Source organism: Channa argus, chromosome 21 (genome assembly GCF_033026475.1).
Source record: "Channa argus isolate prfri chromosome 21, Channa argus male v1.0, whole genome shotgun sequence".
NCBI classification, from domain to species: Eukaryota; Metazoa; Chordata; class Actinopteri; order Anabantiformes; family Channidae; genus Channa; species Channa argus.
Genome location: NC_090217.1, coordinates 18380359 through 18407904, shown reverse-complemented (window position 1 = coordinate 18407904; position 27546 = coordinate 18380359). Strand labels below are relative to the sequence as shown.

Sequence of the window (27546 nt, the reverse complement as noted above, 5' to 3'; positions counted from 1 at the left end):
TGGGTCGTCCCAAAATACTGTTTATGGATCCTAATGCTGCTTTAGAATAGGTAGATTGGATGCTACAATACATAGCTGAGCTGTATAAAAATATGTCCACATATGCATATGTACGTATTGGCTAGGGCTGATAGCCATGCTCGTAGGGATAAAATTTTCTTTTTTTTGACTTTCTCACTGGACCTGTCTGAAATATCTTAAATACCCGATGGGTCGCCATAAAATTTTATACAGGCAAGAAGATGGTATCCAATAATAGTTTGATGAGCTCCTTACTTTTCAACAAGATTATGTGTAGCATTTTGTGAAGCATCTTCACAACAGTTGGGTAGATTACCAAGGTAATTGGTTCACACAATTATCCCACTCAAATTAAAAACACAACTTATCCCTTCCTCCAGCACCAGCACAGTTTTTAAAATTCCATGTGCTTGTATTGAAATTCTTAAAAACCTTAGCTATAAGCTATACACCCTGTTTGACAAAGTAAGTAAATGGCCTTCACAATACCTAAAGTTTTGTTTTCCATGGTGTTTTCGAAAAAGTCTCTTGACCATAGCATTTGGTTTTCAACATAGCATATATATTCATTTTGTCAGCTGCATTAGTGTGTCAGGGGTGACACTAGCGCTGGAAGTAGAGTGGTCGTCCACCAATCCTCCAGTTGCTGGCTCGATCCCTGGCCCCTTTTGGTCTAAAGTGTTCTTGAGCAAGACACTGAACCCCAACTTAGTTGCTCCCGATGAGTGTTGGCCAGCTGCATAGCAGCAGGTGTGTGAGTATGTGCGATTGTGAGTGCGAATGGGCAACTGAGAAGCAGTGTAAGGCACCTTGAGTGACAAAAAAGCGCTATATAAGTACAGACCATTTACTATTGTGGTCAACAGTAAAATGTTCATCACATCTTATGTATGCATGTTGTATGTACATATGTTGTTAGTACTTGAGAATACTTAAGTAATCTATTTGTTACAATACTAAACACAGAGTGACCTTACAGCAGTAGACCAAAATGCTGTTGCTTACATTTTACATATTGACCCTTACTGGTTTGGGGTGTTCTGTTTGTGTATCTATGTTCTTGTGAAGAAGCATGAGAGTAGGTGGTAACTGACACATATTATGCCTTTGGTTGTTTATTAGAAATAGTGACAGACAATAGAGGATATTCAATGACTGTACATAGATATTTGTCTCAACACGCACCGCTGGTTAGTTACAGAGTTGTGACTGAATTGTCCTTTAAAGCACTTTACAACATTCCACAATAAATAGCAATAAATTACTTTCTTAATGTACCTATATTAAAATAAGCTGTAAATGTGATGTCACAATCATTCAGTTGTTGGTAGTTTCCCTTTTTGCATTTGGTGATTATATTGAGAAAATCCCACCCTTTGTACCCTTTTTATTCCTCTTGAAACCCCTCTTTTCTGTGGTCATCATTTTGGTTAATGAGCTTAGTTAGTTTAGCTTGTTTAAACTTCATGTTTTTTCCAGATAGTTTAAAATGACTTATCTTCTTTAAAGCTCCACTCTTTATTTTTTTTTTTGCTGCAGACTTTTACCTTCTGAGTGTGACCACTCACAAGTTTAAAAAATTCTCTCTTACACAGAGACATACATATTTAACATATTTACATTTGTGGTAATCCCATTATTCGGCATCCTTCGAGCATAGACATTTTTGTCTAGCTTCTGTGTCCTCGAAGGTGACCTTCTTGTTTCTTCTGGGGTCTATCCACGAGTTGTGGATGACTACATTGTTGGGTGTAGGGTCAGCTTCTACCACCGACACAACCCTCTTCTTCATCTTGCTTTTCAAAACCTTTTGGAACTTCTGTCGAGTAAAGGCATAGAGGAGCGGGTGAAAGATGGTGGTTCCATAGGCCATTACTAGGAAGCCCAAGCGGAGACGTGCAGTCACATCACTCAGGCCAGTGCTGAGGATGATGGTGTTTAGTACAGTTATTGGAGTCCAGCACAGTAGGAATGTGGAGATGATAAGAAGCGACATTCTGAAGACTCGTTTTTGCCTCTCACGTCTTTCCCGATGACGCTTCACTGCTCTTCTTAAAGCAATAATGACTGACACTGAAGCACGTATGCCCAATGGTGCATTTCCACCTGACCTGATTCCTGTGCTGCTCTGCGAAGCATCAGTTGAATCTGCATGTGTTGCAGTGCTCAAAGAGATGGTGTTTTTACTCTTTTTCTTTTTTTTAGGCAAGTTGTGCTGAAAGCGTGTTCCAATCCGAATATTCAGTGCCTGTAGGATCTTGTAGTAAGTCACCAGCATTACTGCAGCTGTGAAAAAGAATATTGGGATCTGTGCTAATAGGTGATAGTACAAACCCAGCTCTGTATAGTACTCATTTGTATGAGCTACTGTAGCCACTTCAGTCTGATTCGCAAAGTCTAAACCAGAATTAATAAAGAAGCCTACTTCCATAAAGGGAACCAGGAAACTGAAAAAGGATATAGCCCAAATAGATCCAAGTAGAGCCACGGCTCGGCTCATTGTAAGCACACGGTTCGCTGGCCGCACTGAGATGTCATATCGGTCCACAGTGATGGCTAGGACATTAGCAGCAGTAGTTACACTTGCAAAAGAGACACAGGCCTCATGGAAACAACTTATTATAGCCGTGTCTGCCTCCAAAGGACGTAGCACCACCACAGCTGTCAGCGGGATACAGCATACGCACACCTAGAAGCAGACAGTAATTCAGGTCACACTCCAGTTACATTGTTTTATAACTTTAAATTAAGACAGTTTTGTTTAGGACCAGACGCAGTGAAATCCATGCCATGTGTAAGTAGTAGTCCATATGTTTATTCTAAATAAAACAATTTCATTCTATCAAACCAATGTATATACTTTACTTATTACTATCACTCCCAGCTGAATTGCTGAGGAATAACTGGCTACCTAACCAAACCCCATAAAGTATTCAGCTAGTAGTTTTAGCAGCTGTGGCTATATACAGCATCAGAAGTTTGCAGCAAAATGTAACCTTATGTTATATAACAATTTGTGGTTTGTGATACACTACTTGTAATGGTGTTATACCAAAACCGATTAATATTAATTTCCAGTAAGGGAAAATCAAAAGTTGATTATCAAATTTTTGTAATTGTAGCTATTTGATTAACCCTTAACCCCTACCTAACACCTGCTACAAGCAGCTGTATTTGGCTAAATCACACACATGCCACCCATCAAGCTTTTTGGTTATAATTTGATTCTTGCAGCTCCTGAAACAAAATACATTTTTAGTCAATACTAGAACTCAGCGTTAGAAGTTCAGTTCAGTCTTCAAATCTCAAAAGGATCAAAGCTTTTTACGTGTGCGCTTAAGATTTCCACACATTTAGAGATGAATAATGTGCATGTCTTGGTTATAGTTAAGCATCAAAGTCCAGTCCAATAATGATTCCCAATGTATTGATTCTGACAGTTCTGTTAACCAGTGTCTATACACCTGGTGACAACAGAGGTAAAGTGAGTCTGGCTGATAGTGTTTAAGTAAAGAAAAAAGAGCTGATGGACCTTCTAAATCTTTATCTCTGATTTATAAAAAAAAAACTCCAAACTAAAATATTCAAATCTCTGTTGCCATCACTCGGAATACCAACCAAGGGAAGACTCTTTTTTTGTTATTGGTGTAGAGCTAGTTCAGAGCTATCAGCAACATTTTAGTAGCTCTTTAGTTTTCTAACAGTTGTACCAAGTTATTATGCTGACTTGCCACAAGTGGGCAGTGTGATTGCAGATGTATATCGAGAATTAAATGTAGCAGTAAAAGTTACGCACACACATACATATTTTCAGGTAGAGCCCATCATTACAAAGTGTTCTAAATAATAGAACCATTTGCCTGAGTTCATCTTTTTTTTTTAGCAGATGTGTCTGCTTTGTAAATATTTCAAACATTTAAGCATGTGATGTTCTTTCATGTACTGTATCCACCAATAGATGTTAGTCATTTACATACTATACTTAAAATTCTTTGTTCAAATAAATTTGGATTGACTATTGTCAATCAAGAATATATTGTAAATATATTGTAAGCTGTAATTGTAGCTTTTATATATAGATATATATCTATATCTATCTATCTATATATATCTATCTATATCTATCTCTCTATATATCTATATATAAATCTATATATCTATATATAAATATATATATATATATAGAGAGAGAGAGAGAGAGAGAGAGAGAGAGTGTGTGTGTGTGTGTGTGTGTGTGTGTGTGTGTGCGTGTATTTAATTATGGAGGTAGGGACTCACCAACACATCCACCACATGGAGGTTCATGGTGATGATGTTGGAAACAGAGCTGATGAGGTTCTGTTTCATACAGTAGAGGACCAGCACAGTAAGATTGGAGCTCAGGCCAAGAACTATCTCCAAAATCAGGAAGCCTGTCAGAGAAACCTAACAGTATAGAACATGTTGGAAAATATGCTATTTATTGAGACATTACATTTTTATAAAATGTTTTATTGTTATTTGATTTATAAAGCATATATTTAAAGATTGACCATGTGTTACCCATTAAAGCACTGTAGTTGGTCACTTAGCTACTCTCCTAAAAATATCAAATATCTAAAGCAAGTTTAGATTGACTTTCTAGCAAACGAATGTCACATTGTCACATCCTATACATTTCCCTTAAGCAATTTAACATGTGTATAATGCTTTAGTAGTACCTGGAAGCTGATGGGGTAAATGGTCTCAGAGGAAGACATGTCAAGGTCATAAGGGACAGCAGTGTCAAGCACTGTCATGTTGCTCATTGTGGCTTCAGAGATCACCACTGGGGATGTGTGCATTATCCTGGTGGGAGGAAGAGGCCTGGAGTTTGCAAAAACACAAAGTAATTCCACCAAATAATAATGTTTTTCAATTAATGATTAGCTTGTTTGTAGCTTGCACTGCCTTTTTTGTCAATGTAATGTTACTGTCAGGTTAGGCTTAGGATTAGGGTTGCAAGCCGATATGCTATGGATGTATGGCATTTGCCTCTCTTGGCATCGCTGCTCCCAAACAATAAAAAAGAAAAAAGAAAACCTACCACATTTTATTCTTTTGATATGGAGAGAAATATTAAAGCATTATGTTTAGAGCTATACATCATCAAGTCAGGAAATGTAATTTCTAAACCTTTCAGTCATGGAAAATAAATCAAATGTTTTCCTTTTTGGTAAAGCTTTAAATAGATTTTGGACATAAACATTATTTCAGTGGAATTTTATGATGACTTCTCTTGATTGCATATATATATATATATATATATATATATATATATATATATATATATATATATATATATATATATATAATTACAGAAACATTAAATATTAAGGATCTACAGATCCAAGTTTTTTCTTATATCTAATATAGAACTGTTACTTTTTAGTATTAGGTATCGGCTGGTATTGATTCTAATCTGATGTTTTTATTTACTACAGTAAATGACAATTGAACACTGTATTTTTCAGGGTGTGCTTGGTCCAAAACCTGAAAGTAAAAAAGTATTACGTTTAAAAGTTAAAAAAGATAAGAATATAAAATGTATTACTGTACAGTAATTGTGAATATGAATTAATAACTGGGACAATGTGACTAAAACATGACAGTATGCTACAAAATCAGTTGGTCTACTGGTGTTTGTACAAGACATTATTCATATCTTTTACTAAAAATCAACAGCTTTCAGTTCGGTACAGAGTGTTGTCTGTGTAATTTGGACTCGTGCGGGACACTTCTTTGATTACCTTTGGACAGTAGTTAAAGAGACACTTTAAACAGCAGGTTTCTCACAGAATGAATACTAAATCAGTAAGGCTGAAGGTAAATATTTTCCACAATTACTTTTTGATACGTAAGTTCTTCATAGCTTAATAACTGTTGTCTAGCTAGCCAGCACTTCTTCCTGGAAGTGTTTCAGTGGAATTTTCATCAATATCCAGATAAGCATATTCCTGTAGTGAATGTTTGATATGTCCCACCTTATGCTAGCAAGTGTGTTTGCAATGCCCCTCTTAAACAATCAGTTAAAGAATGTGTGCAGTGTAGCCCGAACCACCTAGTTCTTCATAGAATAGTTGGTTGTACTGTGGCTCTAAATTCCTTCAACCAGAGAAATATCCTGCTTTGAGTCATTCCACCTCTTTCAGAAGATCCATGAATCAACCACAAATCAACAGCATCTCCCTGAAACCCACAAATCATGGTTTCCTCTGAAATCTAATACTTTGTCACTTCATCTCCCTCACTTATTGCTGTGTGTGGACTTTAAGAATTTAGAGATTAAGAAAGTAGCAAAATAAATAAAAATCGGAATTGGATCGACTTTATTTTGACCGATACCAATACTTTGAAAAATGCCTAGATTGACCCCAAAACCATTGCTTAGTATCTGACTTGGACATTTCTAATAAAAAGTACATTTTTTTCATATAGGTTAAGACACACTCTTTGGGTATTGAAGGAAAAGGGTTTCTATCATAACATTACTTTGTCCTAAAACAGAAAAAAATTACAGAAAATTAACTATTTCTTTGTGATGATTATTTGTGTCTCATGTAATTATCAGTAGTAAAAGCCCTAATTGCGTAATTAGATGTTGAAGTGAAGAAGCAAAGTTTATTAATAAATCTGGTACATACTTGGGCCTGTGCTGCTGTATAGAAAGTTGTGGTTTGGTATAATTTTTCAAAACTAAATTGTACTTGGGTAGTTAGCAGGAGTTAATCATACTACACACACTTCAAATGGCTAACAAAGAAGGAACCAAGCACAACTTTCTTTTCTTTCAGCGTGTAATCAAGTGACTAGTACTGTTCCTTAATTTATTCATAATAATTTACAGGGGTTAATATTAACACCTGCCGCCCCTCAAATGCAGGTGGATTTCAGAAGTGGCAGATAACCTGCACATAGTGTTTGCTCATTAGTCAATCGCAAAGCCTATTGGCTTGTGCCTCTCCGCTAGTAACTGACACCTCATGACACTTCAAACAAGAAATCCCTATGCAGAACATGATGGAGAATGTGAACAGGAGGATGTATGTAGATTCACATAAAAGGTGTAACAAAACCCAGAGATAGGCCTGTCACAATAATTATATTATCAACTTATGGTACAATATATGGACATGACTTCCACAGTTTTTGCTGACCTCAATGTTTTTCTGAAGCACCTTAAGCCGAATGCTGTATGACAGATACAAAGAAGCAAGCTAATCACACAGCTGACAATTTATCTGTACATTAATCTAAGAATGGTAATTGGAGTAGAAATTTCCTCTCTGGGTGTTGTAACTAGACTGTAACTGGCTCAATTTTCTCTGTGCGTGGGGTATACATGCACCATCTAGTGTCTGCTTCTGTCAAAAGCTGCGGGTCTGCATCACCTGTGTTTTCTCAGAAATTGGCAATTTGCAAGATTTTTCAATAAAGTGACCAATAAAGATATTGAGTGACTAGCCACAGTAGTGAGCTATGTTAACCCCTGATAATTTAGTTATAATAATGCCATATTTTTTGCAGTATATGAGGGCATACCAATTTTAACAGACAGAAAGGGTATGTTTTGGCATAGAGCAAACAAACCCAGGATGCTTTAATCAAAGTGTTGTTGCAAAGCATATAAAATTCCCTACTATATCATTTTGATATCAGACAGACTATACATGCTGACATTCATTGCTTCAGAAACCTGTTAAAATAATTGAGAGAGCTTTGAGACATTTGCTTAGCTTGTCAAGCATAAGCAAAATTAATGCAAGAATACTGGAATATGTGTTTTATAGATCCTGTAGTTCAGACTGAAGCAGAAGTGCAGGTGTGATGTCTGGGTGAAACTCACCAGTCCCTCCCAGTGGCAACCTCTCTAGCTCAGCAGCAAAAGAAGTGGCCTGAAGGAACTTGTTGGAGCATGTCTAAACATCCCACCATACTTTCACCTGACAAAATTAATCTTGAGTTCATTTACTTGACTTGTAGCATTTTGCTGTCAACATATCGAAATTTCACACACAGTGAAAAGTCTTCCAAGAGCTTTAGCTTTGTGGGATACTGGCTCCACTCAGGTGGAAGGAGAAGTGTCTTTGTGAAACAAAAAGCAACACATACGCCCATCGCAGAGGGGCATGTGGTTTGCAGCCTAAGTGCAGTGCACTAAGATCAATGCTTTCTTTCATGCAAAGCTCTGTCTCATCATTGTCTGTTGTGCTTGAGTGTTGCCTCCCGTGTCATCCCCGCCTGAAAATGATGCCAGTGCCAGAGCAATCCTCCTCTTTCCACTATTCTCCACTTTTTAGATGCATTCTGCTCATGTCTCCTTATCTCTCAGGACACCTTATATTAGACCACACATCAGGTTTATGATTTAACATTCCAGAGAACAGTAAAAGGAGAAAGTAGAGATGGCAAAATGGACAGAAGTCTCCAAGGGAAAACTAGTTTGTGTGGTTGTTCCTCTGGTCTGGACCCAGTTAAAATCTTAACATCCCTGTGAACCTATGAATTGTACCAATTATCAGAGACATGGATGTTAGTTAGACAATGAATTCTTGACTCTAAAACATCCACAGCCTTCTTACTGCTACATTATCCTTTGAAGAATGAATTGAAGCAGAGAATGATGTCATGTTCCTTTGCCATCACCATCATCCGCTTTCCTTGTGGTTGTTGTTGTCACCTTCCATATTTGGCCCTATGGAGGGAAACGATAAAAAATAGAAATTGAATAGTATAAAAACAAACAAACAGACAAATAAACCAAAAGGCGGTGTCTTTTGAAATCAGATGGTTTCCTTCTGGTCTCCCTGTTGCATCCCATTATTTAATGCCACTTTATTTCAAGTCATGTATTATCCCCGGACAGATAGCTTGCTCTTTCTGTGCTAATTGGAAGCCTGTGTCTGTGATGCTTTGTGCAAGTGTTTGTGTGTTTATGTGTGTTTAATCAATTTTTGATGCGTTGCCTTTTTTCTTTTGATGGTTCTTGTCATGTGGTGCTCAGCAAATGAGTGTTGAAACACTCTGAACAGGATCACTGCTGACTGTTTCAGTATATGAAATGATATGCTGCCTGACTGTCACAACATCGGGCCACACACTCTTTCAGTAAGTCGTTTCAGGTCTCGACTGGAATGTGTGAGATTCACCATTAAAAAAGCTTCTGGCATGAGAAGCTAGGGATGAAAAATGGCATTGAATGTTTGTCTGGATTTACATTTGTGTTTACTTGCGGTTTGATCAGGTATCTTTTCTGATTGAGATCAGACAAGGCAATGCATTCTTGTAAGGGTGAGTGTTTTTCAAATTTGAGCTTAATTGCTTCCACGATTAGAGATGCTTCAAAATCTAAAGGCGTATTACAATTTCTATTAATAGTACATATTGAAATGTTTATGATGAAAGTGGTTGTAGAACACCATTTATGCACATCACTGCTGACTGCTAATTAAATTAAACAAACTACTTGCTGGATTAAGGGGTTTGTTTATCTAGCAATATAATTTCTAGTTTTTCGACCAAAACAAACAAACATTAGTTAGATAAACATTTTCTAATTAATTTTGATATTTTTGTAAGCAGTTACACACCGGCCATGTAAATGGTTAATTCTTACTCTCTCTTAACTGTAGAATACACGTGACAAAACCACTAAAATGGATACTAATTTAACCACAAGTGTGTATTCTAAGATGATGGGGTTACACTTTTGTTTACACTCACGTCTCACAGTTAAAATTGTTTGTCCTAAATGTAACTACATGGCATACAATAACATCAACACCCCAAAAATGTGTAGCTTATACTGTATATTATTTTATCCCTATGTAAAGTTTTCCATGTGCTCAGCTATTCAGAAGAGCTGACATATTTTATAGCAGTTGATTTAAGCTAAGAGTATGGTTCACAAAAGGAAGATGTCTGCAGCTTAAATATTATGTTAAAGTGTGGGACATGTTAACAAATGGGGGCTTGCCCTAACCTTTACCAGGCAAAGCCTGCACCTAAACCCAACCAGCCAATCACCTCCACTCAGATTGAACACCTACTACTGTCAACACGCATGTCAAATTCTGGCAAAATGCCCAGACTCAAGGCTGCCTTAGGCTGCACTAACATCAAGTGTATTGGAAAGGAGGTGCTTAGGTCTAAGCAAGGTGTGAGATCAGTGTGGGAATAGAATTGGTTCATTGAAATTGAATTTGGTAGCTGAAAATGAGCAGTGTTTTACTATGAAGTCCCTAATTGGTTGATCATTTGTAATTATTTAGTCACACATGTCAAGCAACAATTTTAGCTTCTTTTATTTGATATTGTGCCCCAGTTCTTTGTTTTATATTAATACCTTTGGGTTTTGTGCCGTTGGTTAGAAAAACAAGTCATTTAAAAAGTATCTTATGTGGTTCTAGAAACATGTGATTTTTTTAAAAACAGTATTTTCTTTAAATAATTCAGAAAATTGTTGATGTGTGCAGTCTAAATGTATTCGTAAACAAAGGAGTTTTTGCCCTGATATAGAGTTTATTATCGTTAGCTCTTTTTAGCTGCACTAAATGCGCAAAATGGCTTCGCTATTTAAACGAATTTTGTGCTTGCTGACTTAATGCATTTTTTTCATTTATCATTCCTCTATGTTCCATTACATGAAATATGTCCTTTGGATGAGTCATTCTATAGACAATTACAAATGTCTTCAGTCTCATTAGTTTTGTGTTGCATGAGATTTCTTGCAATAGGCGAGTTGGTCTCTTAGGAGGCAGTGCTCTCAGCTTAGCTTGTAAAGACTAATGTTCTTTGCTGTTTGACAGCCACTCATTTAGTCTAATTATTCTCCACTCTAAATAATCACTGCTAGAAAATCGTGACTCATGGTCTAAACAACATGACAGCATGCTCTGTGTTTATCTAGAGCTGCATGTGTTGATTTTACAGTGCCTTCATGCAATACATTCACATTGCCTTGCTGTCAGCACACTGATAACACTGTTAGTACATTTGTGCTGTGTGTTAGTTTACCTCTAGACAAGGACCATTCCTCACTGATCCTTGGTCTGTCGGAGTGCTTTCCTTTCCTGCAGGGCTTTGTAATCTCAATCCCCAAAGGTTTTGTGGTGCCCACAGGTGGTAAGCCTGAAAGTCTGAGGTTTAGCTAGTAGTCCATCATTCAAGCATCTTATGCCACACCGTTGAGTCCCTACAGGATGGAAATTTGAGTGGTAGAAAGCATGCAGCCAAAGATCCTGGAGGGAATGAGAAAGATACTGACAGTGCTGCTCTGCCTCCCCCTCTCTTCCCTTTGCTCTGCTTCTTTTTCTGTCTGTCTCTGTGTCCTGCTTCCTGCCTCTCTCTGTATCTGCCTCCAGTAGCCCTTCCTACTCATCTATCGCTCCCTCCCCCTCCTTCTCCTTTTTCTGAAACTGTCTTCTCTTTTTTCCCTTTTACACCCCTGCACTTGACTAATTGGATTCACAAAGCGGATTTAACACTCTTCATATTTTTTTCACTCTCATCTTATCAGTTTTTTCTTTCCTTTGATATCTTTGTCTTTTGTTCTCCCTGTTCTCTAACTATAACTGATTTTAGCATGTAGGGAAAATACAGAGCATTTTTGTCTTTAAGTTCTTGTTCCCTTATCTTTAAATGTCAGGTGTATCTTCATAAGTTTGTTTGCCCACAATCAAGGGAAGAGGTTTCCGGGTAGGAAATGGTGACCATGACAATAGTAAAGGCAGCATCCTTCCTTTCAGGACTTTGGCCACGCCTCAGCTGTTTGTGTTTGCATAGCACCTGCCGGATGGTACATGCCTAATTGAACCATTGTGGCTACCATTTGACCAGTCACCTTGTTGGCCTATATTGCTTGGCGTGGATATATGCAAGGTAGCTTGTGATTGGACTAATTAGGGTTACTTGGCATTGGCATGGCAACAACAGCACCACTAGCCAAAGCAAACACAGACTGATAGATTGGAATTCAAATGAGGGCCTCTCTGTTTTCTTCCAGCATATACCCTTCTCTGCTCATAAAACCAGAATTTTTGATTTTTCACATGTCCCCAATCTGGTCATTGTATCTCTACTCTTCATCTCTCACTCTTTGCCTGTTTATTTAAGGAGTGTAAGCAAAGATGATGGTTTCCAGTCCAACTGTTTTACCGACATGCGCAACTCAGTGGGAGGCATGTTTTTCCCCAGATACAAGTCGTTAGTGAGAGAGAGATTCTGTAGATGGCAGACAGCAGGGTTATGTAGCCCAACAAAAGACAAATCGAGACTTTTCTTTAGAGCAAATGTGCATCATGTGTGAAAGCCTATTTCATACCTAAAATGTTTGCGATCACAATATTGTACAACATAAATCCTTCATAAATATTTAATTAATATATTAATATTGCAACCTGATATCTGGACTGTCTGCTTGCAAGCCTAAAGGCTGCTTTTTCAAACAGAAGTGTATATGAGTAAAACCACATGCATAACTGTGTACGTTTTGTATTTATAAAAGAACAGGGAGGGACTGTGCTAACGGGACAAATGCCACTGAATGCTGATGGCCTGGTGTTACAAACAGCTATAAACTCAAGGTCAAGATCAGTGTTTGACCCCCCTAATAACTTATCAAATCATTAGGGGAGAATAAAACATAGCACTTTTTGAAAAGGTAAGCCTTTTTCTAATTTAATTTTAGACAATCCAAGCAAGTAACAGAACCTATTAAATGTCAACTCATGTCCTAAAATGTAAATTCTTACTGGTAAGCAGACAGGGATTACTTTTGATTCATGTTATTGTTAGAAGCACATGAATCCGCTTTTGCTCCAGTTCTCAAAATTTGGATGGAGTAGGAGTATAAATACACAGCCTCTTCCCCTAAAAAGAAAACTAGTAATTTACATTTAATAACCAAAATCACAATTTGCTAGAAAAAAAGGACCCTGAGAGACCACACAGTCAGCTGCTGGCTGTTTGACTGTCAGTGAGCATCTGTCACTGATCGGGAATAACATTATGACCACCTGTGAAATTTAATGCAATCAGTGGCCAAACTGTCAGAAAGGTGATAATCAAACTGTGTTTATTATTGAGGTCAAAGTGGGTAGAGGAGTTGTACTGGCGCGCATTATAAGAAGAGGTGGTTCTAACATAATATAATATAATATAATCTATGAGAGAGAGCTCATCTCAAACAAAACAACCAAAAAATGTGTATGAGACAACAGTTACATAATGAATCATGAATAGGAATGCAAATGTGCCATGCTCAAATCTTAACATTAGCCAATTCTTATTTCATCCCACTCTAATATCCTAACTATCCTATAAAAAAAAAATTCCTTGTTCTGGCAAACCTTCTGCTTTGTGTTGTTACACGATTCCTTTTAAATAACCAGATCAAGTGAACAGAAACATATCATAATTTATTTACTCTGTAACTAGTGAATATAACAGAGAAAATGGGTTACATTTTCTGTACGCTTTTTTTAAAATGTTTTAAATTTTGGCTTGACATTTTAAAATCCTCACGTATTGAGTAAAATATACTGGTTTCACTAGATACTGGTTTTACTACAGTCTATTTCCAGCTTGAATGTTTAATTTGAACAAATTGCTTGTTCAGCACATTAAACCTAAGTAACATAATTCTGTGGATATAAAGCAAAATGTACTTTATAATATAAGGGAGAAATGCATAAGTAGGTAGGATTTTATTTTTAATTCCAGTCATCAAAAGTCAAATTAGTTTACTGAAACTGACCAGAGGTGTAGTAACTGCTAATGGTCCAAGATTTGGATTGATGAGTTCCTTTCTGAAATCCCTCTGAGCTCGATGATAATTATTTCCTGACTGTTAAATATGCTCTGATAAGTGGGAAGCAGAGCCTCCCTGCTGCCTGTTCCCATTCTGTTGATTACTTACATCACCAAAGTGCTGGAGTACATTGGTGCATTCTACCATATTAGCATTGCAATACTGTAATAAATTCCAATGTTGTAAAAGATTTTATGTGTGTATAACTTTGATTATTTGTTATATCTCATCTCATCTCATCTCATTGTCCAATGAAAAATGAGCTGAATTAATTCCCCAAGCACAGACAACAGTGTATATCTGTGCCAGAGCACAACTTATCCCCTGGGAACCAACATGTAATATTCAGTGGCCTGAGTTGTCTGCATTTGTGTGTATGTGGGACCAACCTCTCACATTCTCTCTCACAAACATGCATCTAAACAAAGGGGCTCAGCTGTCCCATCGTGGACTCTGGCAGACTTTGTACTTGGGTTGAGGCTTCGACCGGATTGCTTTTGAATTGAATGTGGCTCCTTCCCAATTCCCTGGTCCTCTGTGTCTTAACCAGCCACCTGCCTTCGTCTCTCTCTTTGGGAAAAAGAGCAAACAATCTAAGGCGCTAGACAAATAGCACCTCTGAAATGGTTTGATGCCGTTCTCCACACCTCGCACCTCTATGCCTTTACTCTCATAATCAGTGGCCGATTTCCTTTTGCTTTTTGTCTTCCTGAATTATCAGCACATATGGCTTTTAGAAGAAAATTAACATCAGTGTTGTAATCAAAAGAGGGTTAGGATAATGGAATAAGAAAGGAATCAACCTAATGTTTGGTAGACCTGATGTTTTTAATCCACTAAAAGACAGTGTTCATGTTTGTAACACCACCTCTAAATGTGAAATTACAAGAACCATCATAGCTTAAAAAGGTACCCTCATGCTCATAGTGATCAAAAGCATTTTAAATGAAAATTTGGACAGAATCTTATTTTATCTATTCCAACTTTGATCATTTCTGTTAGAGGTTTTTAATCTGTGTTTGCTGCTATTTTTGTGTTGAATAACAAATACCTGGGCCTTTTAACGTTTCTGTTCAGCTAAATGAACTTCTTGCACAAGTCAAATTAGCAGACTGACAGCTGCCACACACACACACACACACACACACACACACACACACACACACACACACACACACACACACACACACACACACACACACAACCTCATTCAACTAATCAAAAAAATAATAGTAATACAGCTTTTGCTGTTGGAATTATTGTGGTAGAGCTCAAGTGTTTGCTCTAAGTGCTGATGATTTGTTGGACTTAATTGCTAGGTTTACATCAAGTTAGTATTAGCCCAAAACAGTATCTGTTTGCAAGGCCTTCTTCTTTTTTTGTACGATCAGGCTTTCGAAAGCAGATGGATGGACAAACAATACAGGGACAAAAGTAAAATGCAAATGTTTAGCACAGAGTCAGAAGTGCTATGTGCTTCTTTGAAACAAGTGCTGCCGACAAATCTGTCAAGCTGACTAGTCCCGCTGTCATCTTTTTTTTTGTCCATGAGATATAAATTAAATCTCAGAAATATGATAATTTAATTACAAAGAGATGTTTATGAAGTTTCAAGCTGACTGAGCTATTGAACCATGTTTAAAAAAAGAATCTAAAGACAAGATTTCATGTTGGCATACTTGAACATAACTTATTTAATCCTCATAAATCAAGTAATTAATCAAATATTTATATTTGATTAAGAGACTGAGAATCTTTAATGACGATTATAATTTAACTTTTCTAAGGCACAGAGATTAAACACTTTTATCCTTCATGTTTTAATATTACCAATCCTTGATTCAGACCAGGGTTATAAAATTTTACATTTACATACAATTTTTTTAAATTTGTTTTTATTTAGTTCAGTTTTTGTTTAATAGACTGGTTTCCATTTTATTTATGTCTATTTTAGTTTGAGTGCTTTGGTAAATTTAGCTGAGTATTAACTTATGGGTTGTAATAAAGTGGTTTTCGGACTGGCAAACTGCAATACACATTCTATAAATGCAAGAGAATATTTAAATATAAACTTGCTAAGGCCATGTTACGCATTAACAATAATCCGATTGTTAGTTGTGTGTTTGACTTAAAATGTTAACAGACATCTGACATTTGATCGTTGCATTTCCCGTGTAATCAGTTGATGCACACACGGACTCCACAATTTTTAATTTTAAAACTAGTCAAACCTTCAAAAATTAATTGAAACCTTGCATGTCACTCACTCATCTAGTCTCTTCTCAGATCTTTTCAGTGTTTTAGGGTTGACTGCTGTTGAATGTTGACTTTAGCCTTACTGCTTTTTTGTCGTGCTGATTAATCCCAATTGATGCCTCTTCATATCTGATGCTTCATATCTAACGCTTCATTGGTTGTTTGATACCAGCTTTATAAGATCAGATTAGAAGACTAGATTCTTAACTTTGTTGTTTTCTGCCGAAGCAAGGTCAAACATCCGTCTTTGTGGAAAAGTCTCCAAACATCAGTCCTTGTTGGACCACTGCACCTGCAGACATTGCAGACAACTCCTTTTGCCTCAGTATGTGATCCAAGTTTCAAATAGGCAAAAGTAGATGCTATTATTTTTGTACTTTGCAAAGTACTTGGTGTTTGTAAAAAAACTCATGGTACCATATCATCCCAGTAGGCCACTTCGATCTTCACCACTTCGAAACACACTCCCCGATGCACTGAGCTCCTTTCCTCCTCTTGTCCCTCTCTCCTCTCCTCTGCCTCCACATTTGTCACCACAACTTTGTGACTTCTTTCTCCCGTAGTTGTCTTTCTCCTTGCTTTTGTCCCTTTCTGCAGGTGACCCAGCTTTGGAGCCGTGTGTCTTCCTGTGTTCAGCTACTGGTCCTACACACCTGCCAAGTGTTTTGTTGTTGCTTTTTGTTGCTCTTTTCTTTTCTCGCTCCACTTTCCATGCAGCCCAACCGGTCAAGTCAGATGGCTGCCCGCCCTGAGACTGGTTCTTCCATTAAAGGGAGTGTTTCCTGTCAACTGTTGCCTAGGGCTTGCCAAAGGGGCATTTCTCTCTATATATTTTTAGTCTTGATTTTATTCTGTAAAATTCCTTGAGATTACTTTGTTGTGAATCGTTGCTATATAAATAGTTGAATTTAATTGAAAATACTTTATTGGTCCTACTTTGAAAGTCCTTTGTTTGTGAAATGCTACATGTGTTTAGTCAAGATGTGGCTACTTTAAACAAAAACTGTTGTTGGTCTAGCCTTTTTCATGTGTTTGGTAAACTGAGATTGTTGTCTTGTGAGTGTTAGTTCCAGTTCATTTACCATCTATTCCTACCTTGCCAGCAGGAAAGTCACATGAGTAGTTGCTGTGGAATACTACTTAATGTCTTTTAATGTCTTATTCTTTTCCTTTCGGCTGTTCCCTTTCAGGGGTCTTCACAGCGAATCATGTGCTTAATCTAACTTTATCCTCTGCATCCTATTCTCTCACACCAACTAACATACTGTCCTCTCTCACTACATCCATAAATCTCCTCTTTGCTCTTCCTCTAGACCTCCTGCCTGGCAGCTCTAACCTCCACATCCTTCTACCAATATATTCACAGTTTCTCCTCTGAACATGTCCAAACCAGCTCAATCTGGCCTCTCTGACTTTATCTCCTAAACATCTAAAATGAGCTGTCCCTCTGATGTCCTCATTCCTGATCCTGTCCATCCTCGTGACTCCCAAAGAGAACCTCAACATCTTAAGCTCTGCTACCTCCAGCTCTGCCTCCTGTCTTTTCTTCAGTGCCACTGTCTCTAAGCCAAACAACATCTCTGGTCTCACCACCGCCTTGAACAACTTTGCTGATACTCTTTTATCACACAACACACCTGACACTTTTCTCCACCTGTTCCAACCTGCTTGCACTCGCCTCTTCACTTGTTTTCCACACTCTCTGTTGCTCTGAACCGTTGACCCCAAGTACTTCAAGTCCTGCACCTTCTTCACCTCTGCTCCCTGTAACCTCACCGTTCCCCATGAGTCCCTCTCTTGACACACATTTATTCTGTCTTATTGTGGCTAAGCTTAATTCCTCTGTTTTCCAGAGCAGACCTCCACCTCTCTAAGAGAGGTGGAGCCCGTGTGGTTGCATTAATGTCTTTTAATGTTTGACATGCTCAAATTGAAAATTACATGTACACATTGTTCCATATAATTGTGGGGGAAAAGATGTTTCCTATTCTTTCTGAAAAAGCATGCTATCTGCCTTTTATTGGCCTTGTTCTTTTGTCTGGTAATTGTCTCTTGTAGAAGTGTGCTGTACCCTGCTAACATCACATAATGGTATAGGATAAATTACATGACAACACAGTCTAAAGTGTCTCTACACATGCACTGGAATATTGATATCCTCCCAACTTTATCCTGAAACTGTGTATGTGAAAGCAGAAATGTCCGAGAGCGCTCCCAAGATCATCCGGACTTTATCCTGCGAATCCTGTAGTACAAAGTCCGTAGTATGTGCGTGAGACAATGCAGGAACCATGCAGGTCTAACATTTCTATCAGGTGACTGTCACGTCTTTTAATAAATGCACAACTCTGATGCGCTGTAAACAAAACACTATTTCCCACAGGATAGTTTTTCAATTTGACCCCTTCACTGAAATCATGTGTGAAACACAATGCTGGACGATGAGTAGTGTCTATCCTGCAGAGAGATTTTTGGATCTCTGGTGAGGACATCTAAAACTCTGTTAAAGTGACAGTTTTTTTTTCTTTCCCAGTTAGTCAGTTTAGCCAGACATTAATCTCTAGACATAGTCCTAGGGGTTCCAGACTTATGCCATTTTGCAGAAGCTTAGCACAGTTTTCATTGGAATTAATGGCTTGGTTTTGTTCTGAGATGTAGTGTGAATTTGGATGTGTGAATAGTTAATACCTTCTACATTACAGGTCTTTGTCTTTCTAATGTACAGTGCACAAAGTATTCCCAGGACTTTTTTCACATGTTGTTATGTTACAGGGTTATTTCAAAATTAATCAAATTCCCTATTTTCCTAAAAATTCTAGAAACAATACCCCATAATGACAACGTGAAAGAATTTAGTTTGAAATCTTTGCAAATTTATTAGAAATGGTAAACAAAAAATCACATGTACATCCTGTAAGTATTCGTGGCCTTGGCCTGGACACTCAAAATTGAGCTCTGGTGCCTCCTGTTTCCTCTGATCATCCTTAACATATTTCTACAACTTAATTGGAGTCCACCTCCAATCAGTTGATTGGACATGATTTGGAAAGCCATACACCTTTCTATATAAGGTCCCACAGTTAACAGTGCATGTCAGAGCACAAAACAAGCTTGGAAAAAACAGAACTATTCCTTGATGGGCCGGCCAAACAGATTTATCAAGAGAGAAGGGCCTCAGTTAGGGAAATAACCAAGAACCTGATGGTCACTCTGAAAACGCTCTAGCGTTTCTCTATGGAGAGAGGAGAACTTTTCAGAAGAACAACTCTCTGCAACACTCCACCAATCAGGCCTGTATGGTAGAGTGGCCAGATGGAAACCACTTCTTAGTAAAAGCCACATGACAGCCCACCCGAAGGACTCTCAGACCATGACAAACACAATTCTCCTGTCTGATGAAACAATGATTGAACTCTGGCCTGAAGGCAAAGTGTCACGTCTGCAGGAAACAAGGCACTGCTCAGCACCTAGCCAATACCTTGCCTACAGTTAAACATGGTGGTGGCACCATCATGCTGTGGGGATCTTTTTCAGTCGCAGGAACTGGGAGACTAGTCGGGATCGAGGAAAAGTCTGAACTGCAACCAGGCCAGTTTAGCACCCAGACTCTTCTCCTGCGTAGCCATGCTGTTGGGATGGATGTAGTATGTGGTTAGCATTGTCTTGTTGAAATATGCAAGGCCTTCCCTTAAGGAGATGTTGTCTGGATGGGAGCATATATTGCTCTAAAAGCTCCATGTACTTTTCAGCATTGATAGTTCCTTTCCAGATGTGTAAGCTGCCTACACCATCAGAGATGCAGGGTTTTGAATTAATGGTCAAGCTAGATGGTCCCTCTCTTTAGTTCGCAGGACACAATTCAGATGAATTTTGATTCATCTGACCACATAGCAGTTTTCCATTTTGCTTCAGACCCTTTTAAATGAGCTTTCAACCAGAGAACTTGGCAGCTTTTCTGGATCGTATCCACATAGGGGTTCTTCTTTGCATGATTCAGCTCTAACTTATATTTGTGGATTGCAAAGCGAATTGTGTTCACGGACAGTGATTTCTGGAAATGATCACATATCCAGTAGAGAATTATGCCTGTTTTTAATGCAGTGCCACTTGAGGCGCCTGAGGGCCTGAGGAGCATCCAGTTTTCACCTTTGGCCTTGTCCTTTTTGCAAACAGATTCCTCCTGATCTGATTCTCTGAATCTTTTGATGATATTATATACTCTAGGTAGTGGAATGTTCAGTCTTTGCAATTTTTAAATGCTCCTCCATTTGGTTTTGATTTGTGGCAATTTCTTTTCCAGCCTTTTTTGAGATGTGTTGCTGTCATTAAATTAAAAACGAGCTAATCTTTTCCATGTTCTATTGTGTATAAAATATAGGTTGATGAGATTTACAAATCATTGCGTTCTGTTTTTATGTTTTACACATCATCCTAACTTTTTTGCAGGCTTTTGATTGGAATTGAAACAATAACTGAGGTGTTGGTGGATGTTAACATTCATAATGTTCTGCCACTGTGATGCAGTACAGAGCCAACACAACAACAGTGGCCAATAAAAATGTGTGAACATCCAAATGCTTAGAGACTCCACTGGATGCACAGGAAAATGTTGACTCCACTCTGTAGTAATTTTTAGGCCTTAGTGATTATAGTGTCACTATAAACATTTGAAACACATTCCATTACTATGACTAGTAGCTGCACTGCTCTTTAATGCCAACAACAAATTATAGGTAAACTGTTGTGGGGAAGGATTTTTTTTTCTATTCAGTTTCTCAATCTTTGCAGATAAAATTCTTTGTTCTATAAGTCATCCATTTTACCTTTAGAACCAAGAATCTTATTAAATGTCCACAAACAGTTTCTAGCACAAGGCAAAAACAAAACTGGATTATGGAAAGTGTTATAATGTTTTATGTTTTTCTTTTTTTATGTTTGTTTTCGAATGCTACAGACTACCTGTCACAAGGTGTGGATCTAAGCGGCATTGAGGTGATTGAGAATGACTTGCTGTTGATCAGCAGAGCCAGGCTGGAGGTGGAGAACCAAGCCAAGAGACTGCTGGAACAAAGCATGGAGATCCAGGTACTTTTAAACCGGATGCCCTTCCTGCCGCAACCCTCCCCAGTTTCTGACAGGCTTGGGCAGGCACTGCAAAGCTAGGGAGGCAATTGGATCTGTTAGGGGTTCCGTGTCTTGCCCAGAGACACTTTAACATATGGCCGAACCGGGGATCGATTAACTGACCCTGTGGTCCGTGGACTGCCTTACCAACTGAGCTACAGCCCAGATAATGAATAAGATGATAATTATTTTACTATAACTTTTAGGGTTTGGGATTAAGTTAACTGTACCCCGACATAATAATATTGATGCACAGTCAGCTGGTGCAAATGTTCTTTTACCATCAGAGGTAAAAAAATTGGTCAAGGAATATATAAAAAAAGTTAATAGTAAAAAGATTTTAATTATAATGCTGCAAAATGTTCCATGTCCCTTGATAAAATAATAACAAATTTACTTTTTTAAATGTAAGCTCTGCTAACCTCGAGAAAACCTGTTCCTCCAGTGTCCCATTAAGGAAATTGTGTGTGTGTGTGTGAGAGACAGAGAGAGAGAGAGAGAGAGAGAGAGAGAGAGAGAGAGAGAGAGTGTGTTCAGTGTCCATGATGACATGTTTCTCACGCTGTGCTTCAGTGTACCATGTAGTAACTTCAGCATAGGTTTAGTTGTGCAGTTTACTGTCTAATATTTGAGGTGCATGTTTAATGAGACCTCCTATAAAAACAGTGCATTCAGTGGATTTACACCTATTAAAAGGTTGAAATAATGTGCAATTCTCTTAAAAACAAAAAACACTCCAAATAGTAGTTGTGAATTTAGTCAACTGCATTGTCTTTTTTCAAGTTGCCTTTATTTTATATATGATTTAGCTTGAAGATCTGAAGGAGTTTAGTATGAGAGACACACAAAAAGAAAGTTTGTAGGGGCAAACTGTATTTCATGTCTGAATTCAGTCACTTGTTCCGGGTTTGATTGATGTTGATTTTCACACCTCTCACCATCAACAGCTGTGTTTTTATTTGCTAACTTGTTCTCAGTTAGTCGCTTAGTAAACCAATGTTTTCTTTGTTTTCAGTTTTTTCACCATTCAATCTCAAAAGGCTAACACGGGTAACAAGAATCACCTCAGCCAGTCACAAGTTTCACTACCAATACAAAAAATGCTATGTTTTATGTTGTTTTATGCCGAAATTTTAAACTTTATCTACAGCTTTTGATCCTAAACCCACTTGTCTTTTGTGCTCAGCACACACAAGTTACAGTAAAAGATGGTAATGTTGCCCATAGAATTTGATTATACTTGCAGTGGTATCAGACCACGGGCAATGGGGTCTGTATGTAAATAATACTAATATTGATTTTATGCTATTTGTTTTTATTAATGTCTACTGACCTTGACACACCCTATTGTCCAACAGCTACTTGCTCCAAATAGGCAACTCCTTTTTGAAGAAGTTATCCAAAGTGGACCAGAGAAGCAGTTGACCGATAAGGCTTTGTCAATGGCAAATGCTGATCCTGACAGGGCAGGGAGATTTTATTTTCTCTCTCTCTTTTGCATCACAAAAAATTCCATTTAATAATAACAAGAATTAAATACTAGTCACTAGTATCACGCTCACTAGTTAATTTGAGTCATGTTTACTTAAGAGCCTTTTTTTGTTACGAATTAACTGCATTTGTTCATTTGCTTTCAAAGCTTATGCGGAACGTGTATTATGAAAGTATTATTTTTATATGAAGTAATATGAAAGATGTTTTCAGGAAGTGTTACGTTAAATGACAGAAATGAAAAAATGCTGAAGCATAGGCGCTTATCTTTTTTGTTGTTGTTGTGATTTATGTGAGTTTGGAGGCATGGAAGTTTGTGTGAAGCTCCTGAGAGCGTGTAGAGTAACAGGATACTGTGACTCTGCAGTATTCTCCAGTTTTAGTGATTGTTTTTACTCCTACATCTAACCTATAAGCTCTTTTCCCAAAATTAGACACACACACACACACACACACACACACACACACACACACACACACACACACACACACACACACACACACCTTTCACCTCTCCTATGTATTCCACCCTCAGTTAAAGTATTTTTATCCTGACTACTGCTAGATTGGCCTTGGCTAACCATTTCTGTCACTGCCTTGTGTGTGGACATATGGGAGTCTAGAGACACACACATAGGTACTGTATACACACACAGCTCCTTATATCATCCCAGGGTGTTGTTTATTGTGAATGTTATGTAAGCAGTTGGACAAGCTGTCTTGGCTGTGTGGGAGCTAGTTTCACCTCATCGCTCTGATTTTGCCAGCAGAGACCCTGTAGCCCATCTGTTGAGTGGGAGATCATCTGACCCACGTAGAATCTCTCCTCTCCTCTCCTCTCCTCTCCTCTCCTCTCCTCTCCTCTCCTCTCCTCTCCTCTCCTCTCCTCTCCTCTCCTCTCCTCTCCTCTCCTCTCCTCTCCTCTCCTCTCCTCTCCTCTCCTCTCCTCTCCTCTCTTCCCTCTGTATTACCCCCCTTGTATTAGTCTGAGTTACTTCTGAGAGCTTTTTAGGCAATGATGTGACCTGTTGCAAACCGCAACAGCCTTTAAATTAACAGCTCTTTTTTTAGATAAGGAAGTCATAATGTTTCTAAAGGTCAAACCTCATTGTTGACATTTCAAATTTTTACTTTTCTTTTAAAACTCACTGGGTCAAATTCTTCTTCATATTTTTAGATTTTAGGAGACTGGGTGAAGTCATAAGCCTGTTTCAGATATGTACTCTGGACATTGTTAAAAGAATCCCGCCTTGAAAATTATCTGGAGTTGCCTTTCAGATGTGTAACTCACAGCGGGAGATTGCCCGAGTAAGAACCGTTGTCAGGTGTGAAAATCCGCTCGATTTCCGTGCGTGATCAGTGAGGACAGGAGGCACAGCGTTTCACTTTTTGTGTATAGCACATCAGAGCCGTGCAACTAATGAAAAAAAGGTTCAATCACTTGACTACATTGACAGTTTAGTGATACAAACATCTATAACACATCCATTCGATCACTTTTAATCCTGCAAACGATTTGGGATCGAGCACCATGCTACATGCATGAGCTCAGCCTCATAATGCGAACATTGTATTATGGGACTTGTAGGATATAATCGGCAGTGTTCAGACATTTTTGTTCACACATACACCACCTCCTAAAAAAGTCAAGAGAATGTCAGAATTCCACTGAAAGTTAATAAATCCATGTTCATGTCCGTCTCACCTGGAAAAGGCTCTGGACATTGACTACCCCACTTCTCCTGTGACTGGTTAATTACTAACACAGGATCATTAAAACAGGCAGCGAATCGCATTGGTATTTTATTTAACAGAGATTATTCTGGTTTAAACAGCTTCAGATTCATTTTCAAGATTAGATTAGTTTAAAATGAACTGTTCTAAACAACATGACTACATGTTAGACACACAGTAGCCTATAAGGAGATGATGATGATAATGATAATGATAATAATAATAATAATAATAATAATAATACTAATAAATACATCCCAGCTGACAGACAGCTGGAGGAAACAATCCAGTGAAAAAAAGAGCCAATAAATAAACCGCGGATTCATAAACTCCGCCAATTGTGAATTTGTAAAACTTAAACTCGTACAGGCCACTTTATGTTCTTTATCACAGGGTTATCACAGCAGCTGTGTGATAGATCTGATTTAAAACTAGTTTTCACTAAGAAGTTGTTAATGCATCCACAGATATTAGGATTCAGTACTGTGGACTGGGGACGGGAGACACTTTGCGACGCCTGGTGGCTGAAACAACAAACTGCAGGTTGGATTTAACGAGGCTATTTTGGAATTAAATAGACTGCATTCCTGAACGAATGCCACCAGTAGGGTATTGCGGACAAAGCACACACAAAAACCATGACACTTTCAATGGCTACACCACTGTCCAGGGTGAGATTTAAATTTAGTTTTGTTGTGATTTTAAATTTTGTTTTGTCTCATTTAAAGCCTAATTACTGAATCAATCATTACTTCTGAGAGGTTTTTAGGCAATGATGGCGGACTGCACAAACACAAAAATTTACAGATATACATAAAGGGCTCAGTAAGAAAGCCTTCAATTTTTCTTAAATACGTGTCAATATTTGTTGTCATAAAAAAGAAGCATCTCAGGCAATATAAAGAAGAAAAGTATGATTCAAGACATATACACTGTACATAAACATAAGTGATTCACTTTCAACAGAAAGTTCATCAGTGCTGTTTTTTTTCTATTTCTCCTTCTCTGTAGTCTCGTTTCTTCTCTCATCACTTTTCTTGACTTTGCCCTGCTACATATTCACAGCTCACTCTCATTAAATCAATCTAGGCTGTATTTTTAGCTGCTGCTTTCACCTTTGTATTTGCTGTCAAACTGAGTGTTTTGTGTGTGAAACTACCAGACCTATTAAGTTGAGTTCATTCTGTTACAAACAGCACCATGGATGACTGCCAACTCTGTTCCTCTGTCTGTCCTTTTTCTCCTTTTGTCTATTAGAATCCAACCCAGGTTGGCACAGCCCTGCAGGTCTTCTTTAACCTGGGCAGTTTAACAGAGACCATTAGCAGTGTGGTGGATGGTTATCGCACCACTATACAGGACAACATCACCAGCGCTCTAGACATCAAGGGTCTGACACAGCCAGCTTACTCCAGAGGTGAGGCCTAAGGATGATGTGACTATGTCCTATTCATAAAACCATGTATAGTCCAATGCACATGCATACACATGCTGTATATATTGTCCTAATTTGCAAAAGATGATGATAATGAAAAGTTGCCCTAGTTCATCAGTTGGCTTGATTAAAAATAGATTATAATACCACGTCCACAGAGAATAGTCCAATCTGGCTGGATGGTATGTGTGGTTTTCATGGCTCTGATGTATTGCCCACATTATCGTTCTATATTCAGATAACCAGCCCTGACTAGGTCAAGGATTCTTTGATTGGCATTTTAAAGCCATTTAGTAGAATTCTCACGTTTAATAAAAGATGAAATTAGCCCCCAAAATGTCATATTATAAAATAAATCTTTTTAAATATTATCATAGTATCATTTGTGTATGCAAAATGTTACACCCATGTGCCATATTCACCATTGTTGTCCAAAAACAATACGTTTCTTCTGTATTATAGTGAACACTGTTGCACTGGGTTCCTTCATTACCATGAATTCCCAGTTTGTTGTCTTTTTACCTCGTCCTACACACATTTGCCCTGCTGCCCATTATACTCCCTAGAGCCCAATTTTTGAAAAATAGCCTGCAGCAACTGCAGTACACTGCTTCATTCTATTTTAGTTATGTTTACTAAAAGCTCCAGTGACACACTTTTTAAATTAATCTGTAAAGCTGTTTGTTACAGAAGAGGATTAAATGTTCTGCACTTATATAGCGCTTTTCTACCTATTGGCACTCAAAGCACTTTACACTGCTTCTTTTTCACCCATTCACACACACAATCACACTCATACACCGATGCTGCTATGCAGCTGCCCAACACTCACCAGGAGCAACTAAGTTGGGGTTCAGTGTCTTGCTCAAGGACACTTGGACATGTGACTGGAGGAGCCAGGGATTGAACTAACAACTGTGAGATTGGTGGCCAACCGCTCTACCTTCCTGCGCCACAGTCGCCCGCAATTCAGATAGTTTCCTCTCAGTTTAACTCAGGAATCTACCTTTAATAAATTAATGAATACAATTTCCAACCAGTACTCTGATACAAAATAATTAATGTCCTCTAAAAATAAGACTAAGAGATAGAAGGTTAAGGTAACTTGTTTATAAACCCTGCCTCTTTGTAATGGCCTATGCATATAACGTCATCATTCAATAAAAAAGATATCTAGGAGTTGTCAGTGCAACAAAAAACCAACAAGAAGAAATTTCACCAAATAATTTCTAGCCCCTAGAAGCAAAAGGTTAATGTTAAAATGTATTCTTGTACTTAATCAATATGTTCTTCACCAATTTAACAAACGCATCTGCTTTTTAAATTTTGGCCTCTAATAATTTTGTTTATTGTTTGGTAGCAATTTTTTACTCTCTTTTTACAATATCTGAGCAAGATGGAAATTTCTTCTATATCATGAATTTGATCAATTGTGTTTAGAGAAACAGATTGTTTGAAGGTATTGGAAAAGAAAAAGTTCTGATTGTTCTCAGAGCTTTTTTCAGTGAAATTAAAATGTGATTAATGTAAGTTTTGCAGGCATTTCCCCTCTATACAATTGAAATATATATACAAAACCTTTATCTGGAAGATTCGTTTATCTAAATTTGTCACAATTCTAACTTAAATATCACAGTTATGGCTTTAAACTCACAGT

General features: G+C 37.9%; 2 protein-coding genes across 11 annotated transcripts in view; one reads left to right on the top strand and one right to left on the bottom strand.

Annotated features, from left to right (window-relative positions):
- Window positions 1–27546, top strand: part of cog5 (component of oligomeric golgi complex 5) — a 55105-nt gene that overhangs the window by 11944 nt on the left and 15615 nt on the right. Inside the window, exons 7-8 of the mRNA XM_067489845.1 lie at window positions 21060–21190; window positions 25712–25871. Coding sequence (XP_067345946.1) covers window positions 21060–21190; window positions 25712–25871 — 291 coding nt within the window. The remainder of the gene's footprint in view (window positions 1–21059; window positions 21191–25711; window positions 25872–27546) is intronic.
- LOC137106495 (G-protein coupled receptor 22-like) lies at window positions 1121–16830 on the bottom strand. Of its 10 annotated transcripts, none has more exons than XM_067489847.1 (8): window positions 16523–16829; window positions 16117–16397; window positions 14239–14419; window positions 11056–11233; window positions 7886–8734; window positions 4722–4866; window positions 4300–4446; window positions 1121–2710 (listed from the first exon to the last, which is right to left on the bottom strand). In XM_067489847.1, exons 6-8 carry the CDS (start codon window positions 4842–4844, stop codon window positions 1658–1660), a joined length of 1323 nt encoding a protein of 440 aa, XP_067345948.1. In that variant the 5' UTR covers window positions 4845–4866; window positions 7886–8734; window positions 11056–11233; window positions 14239–14419; window positions 16117–16397; window positions 16523–16829; the 3' UTR covers window positions 1121–1657. The 10 variants fall into 10 exon arrangements, with proteins under 10 accessions (XP_067345948.1, XP_067345951.1, XP_067345950.1 ...); XM_067489850.1 differs by having other exon boundaries at window positions 16314–16397; XM_067489849.1 differs by having other exon boundaries at window positions 16314–16829.

What these genes read in the sequence shown, in the direction of transcription:
- LOC137106495 (XM_067489855.1), bottom strand. Translation starts at nt 4,844, where the DNA reads ATGCACACATCCCCAGTGGTGATCTCTGAAGCCACAATGAGCAACATG. An exon ending in TTTACCCCATCAGCTTCCAG is followed by an intron (nt 4,447 to 4,721) that starts GTACTACTAAAG and finishes CTATACTGTTAG; the next exon opens with GTTTCTCTGACAGGCTTCCT. An exon ending in TCCATGTGGTGGATGTGTTG is followed by an intron (nt 2,711 to 4,299) that starts GTGAGTCCCTAC and finishes GTCTGCTTCTAG; the next exon opens with GTGTGCGTATGCTGTATCCC.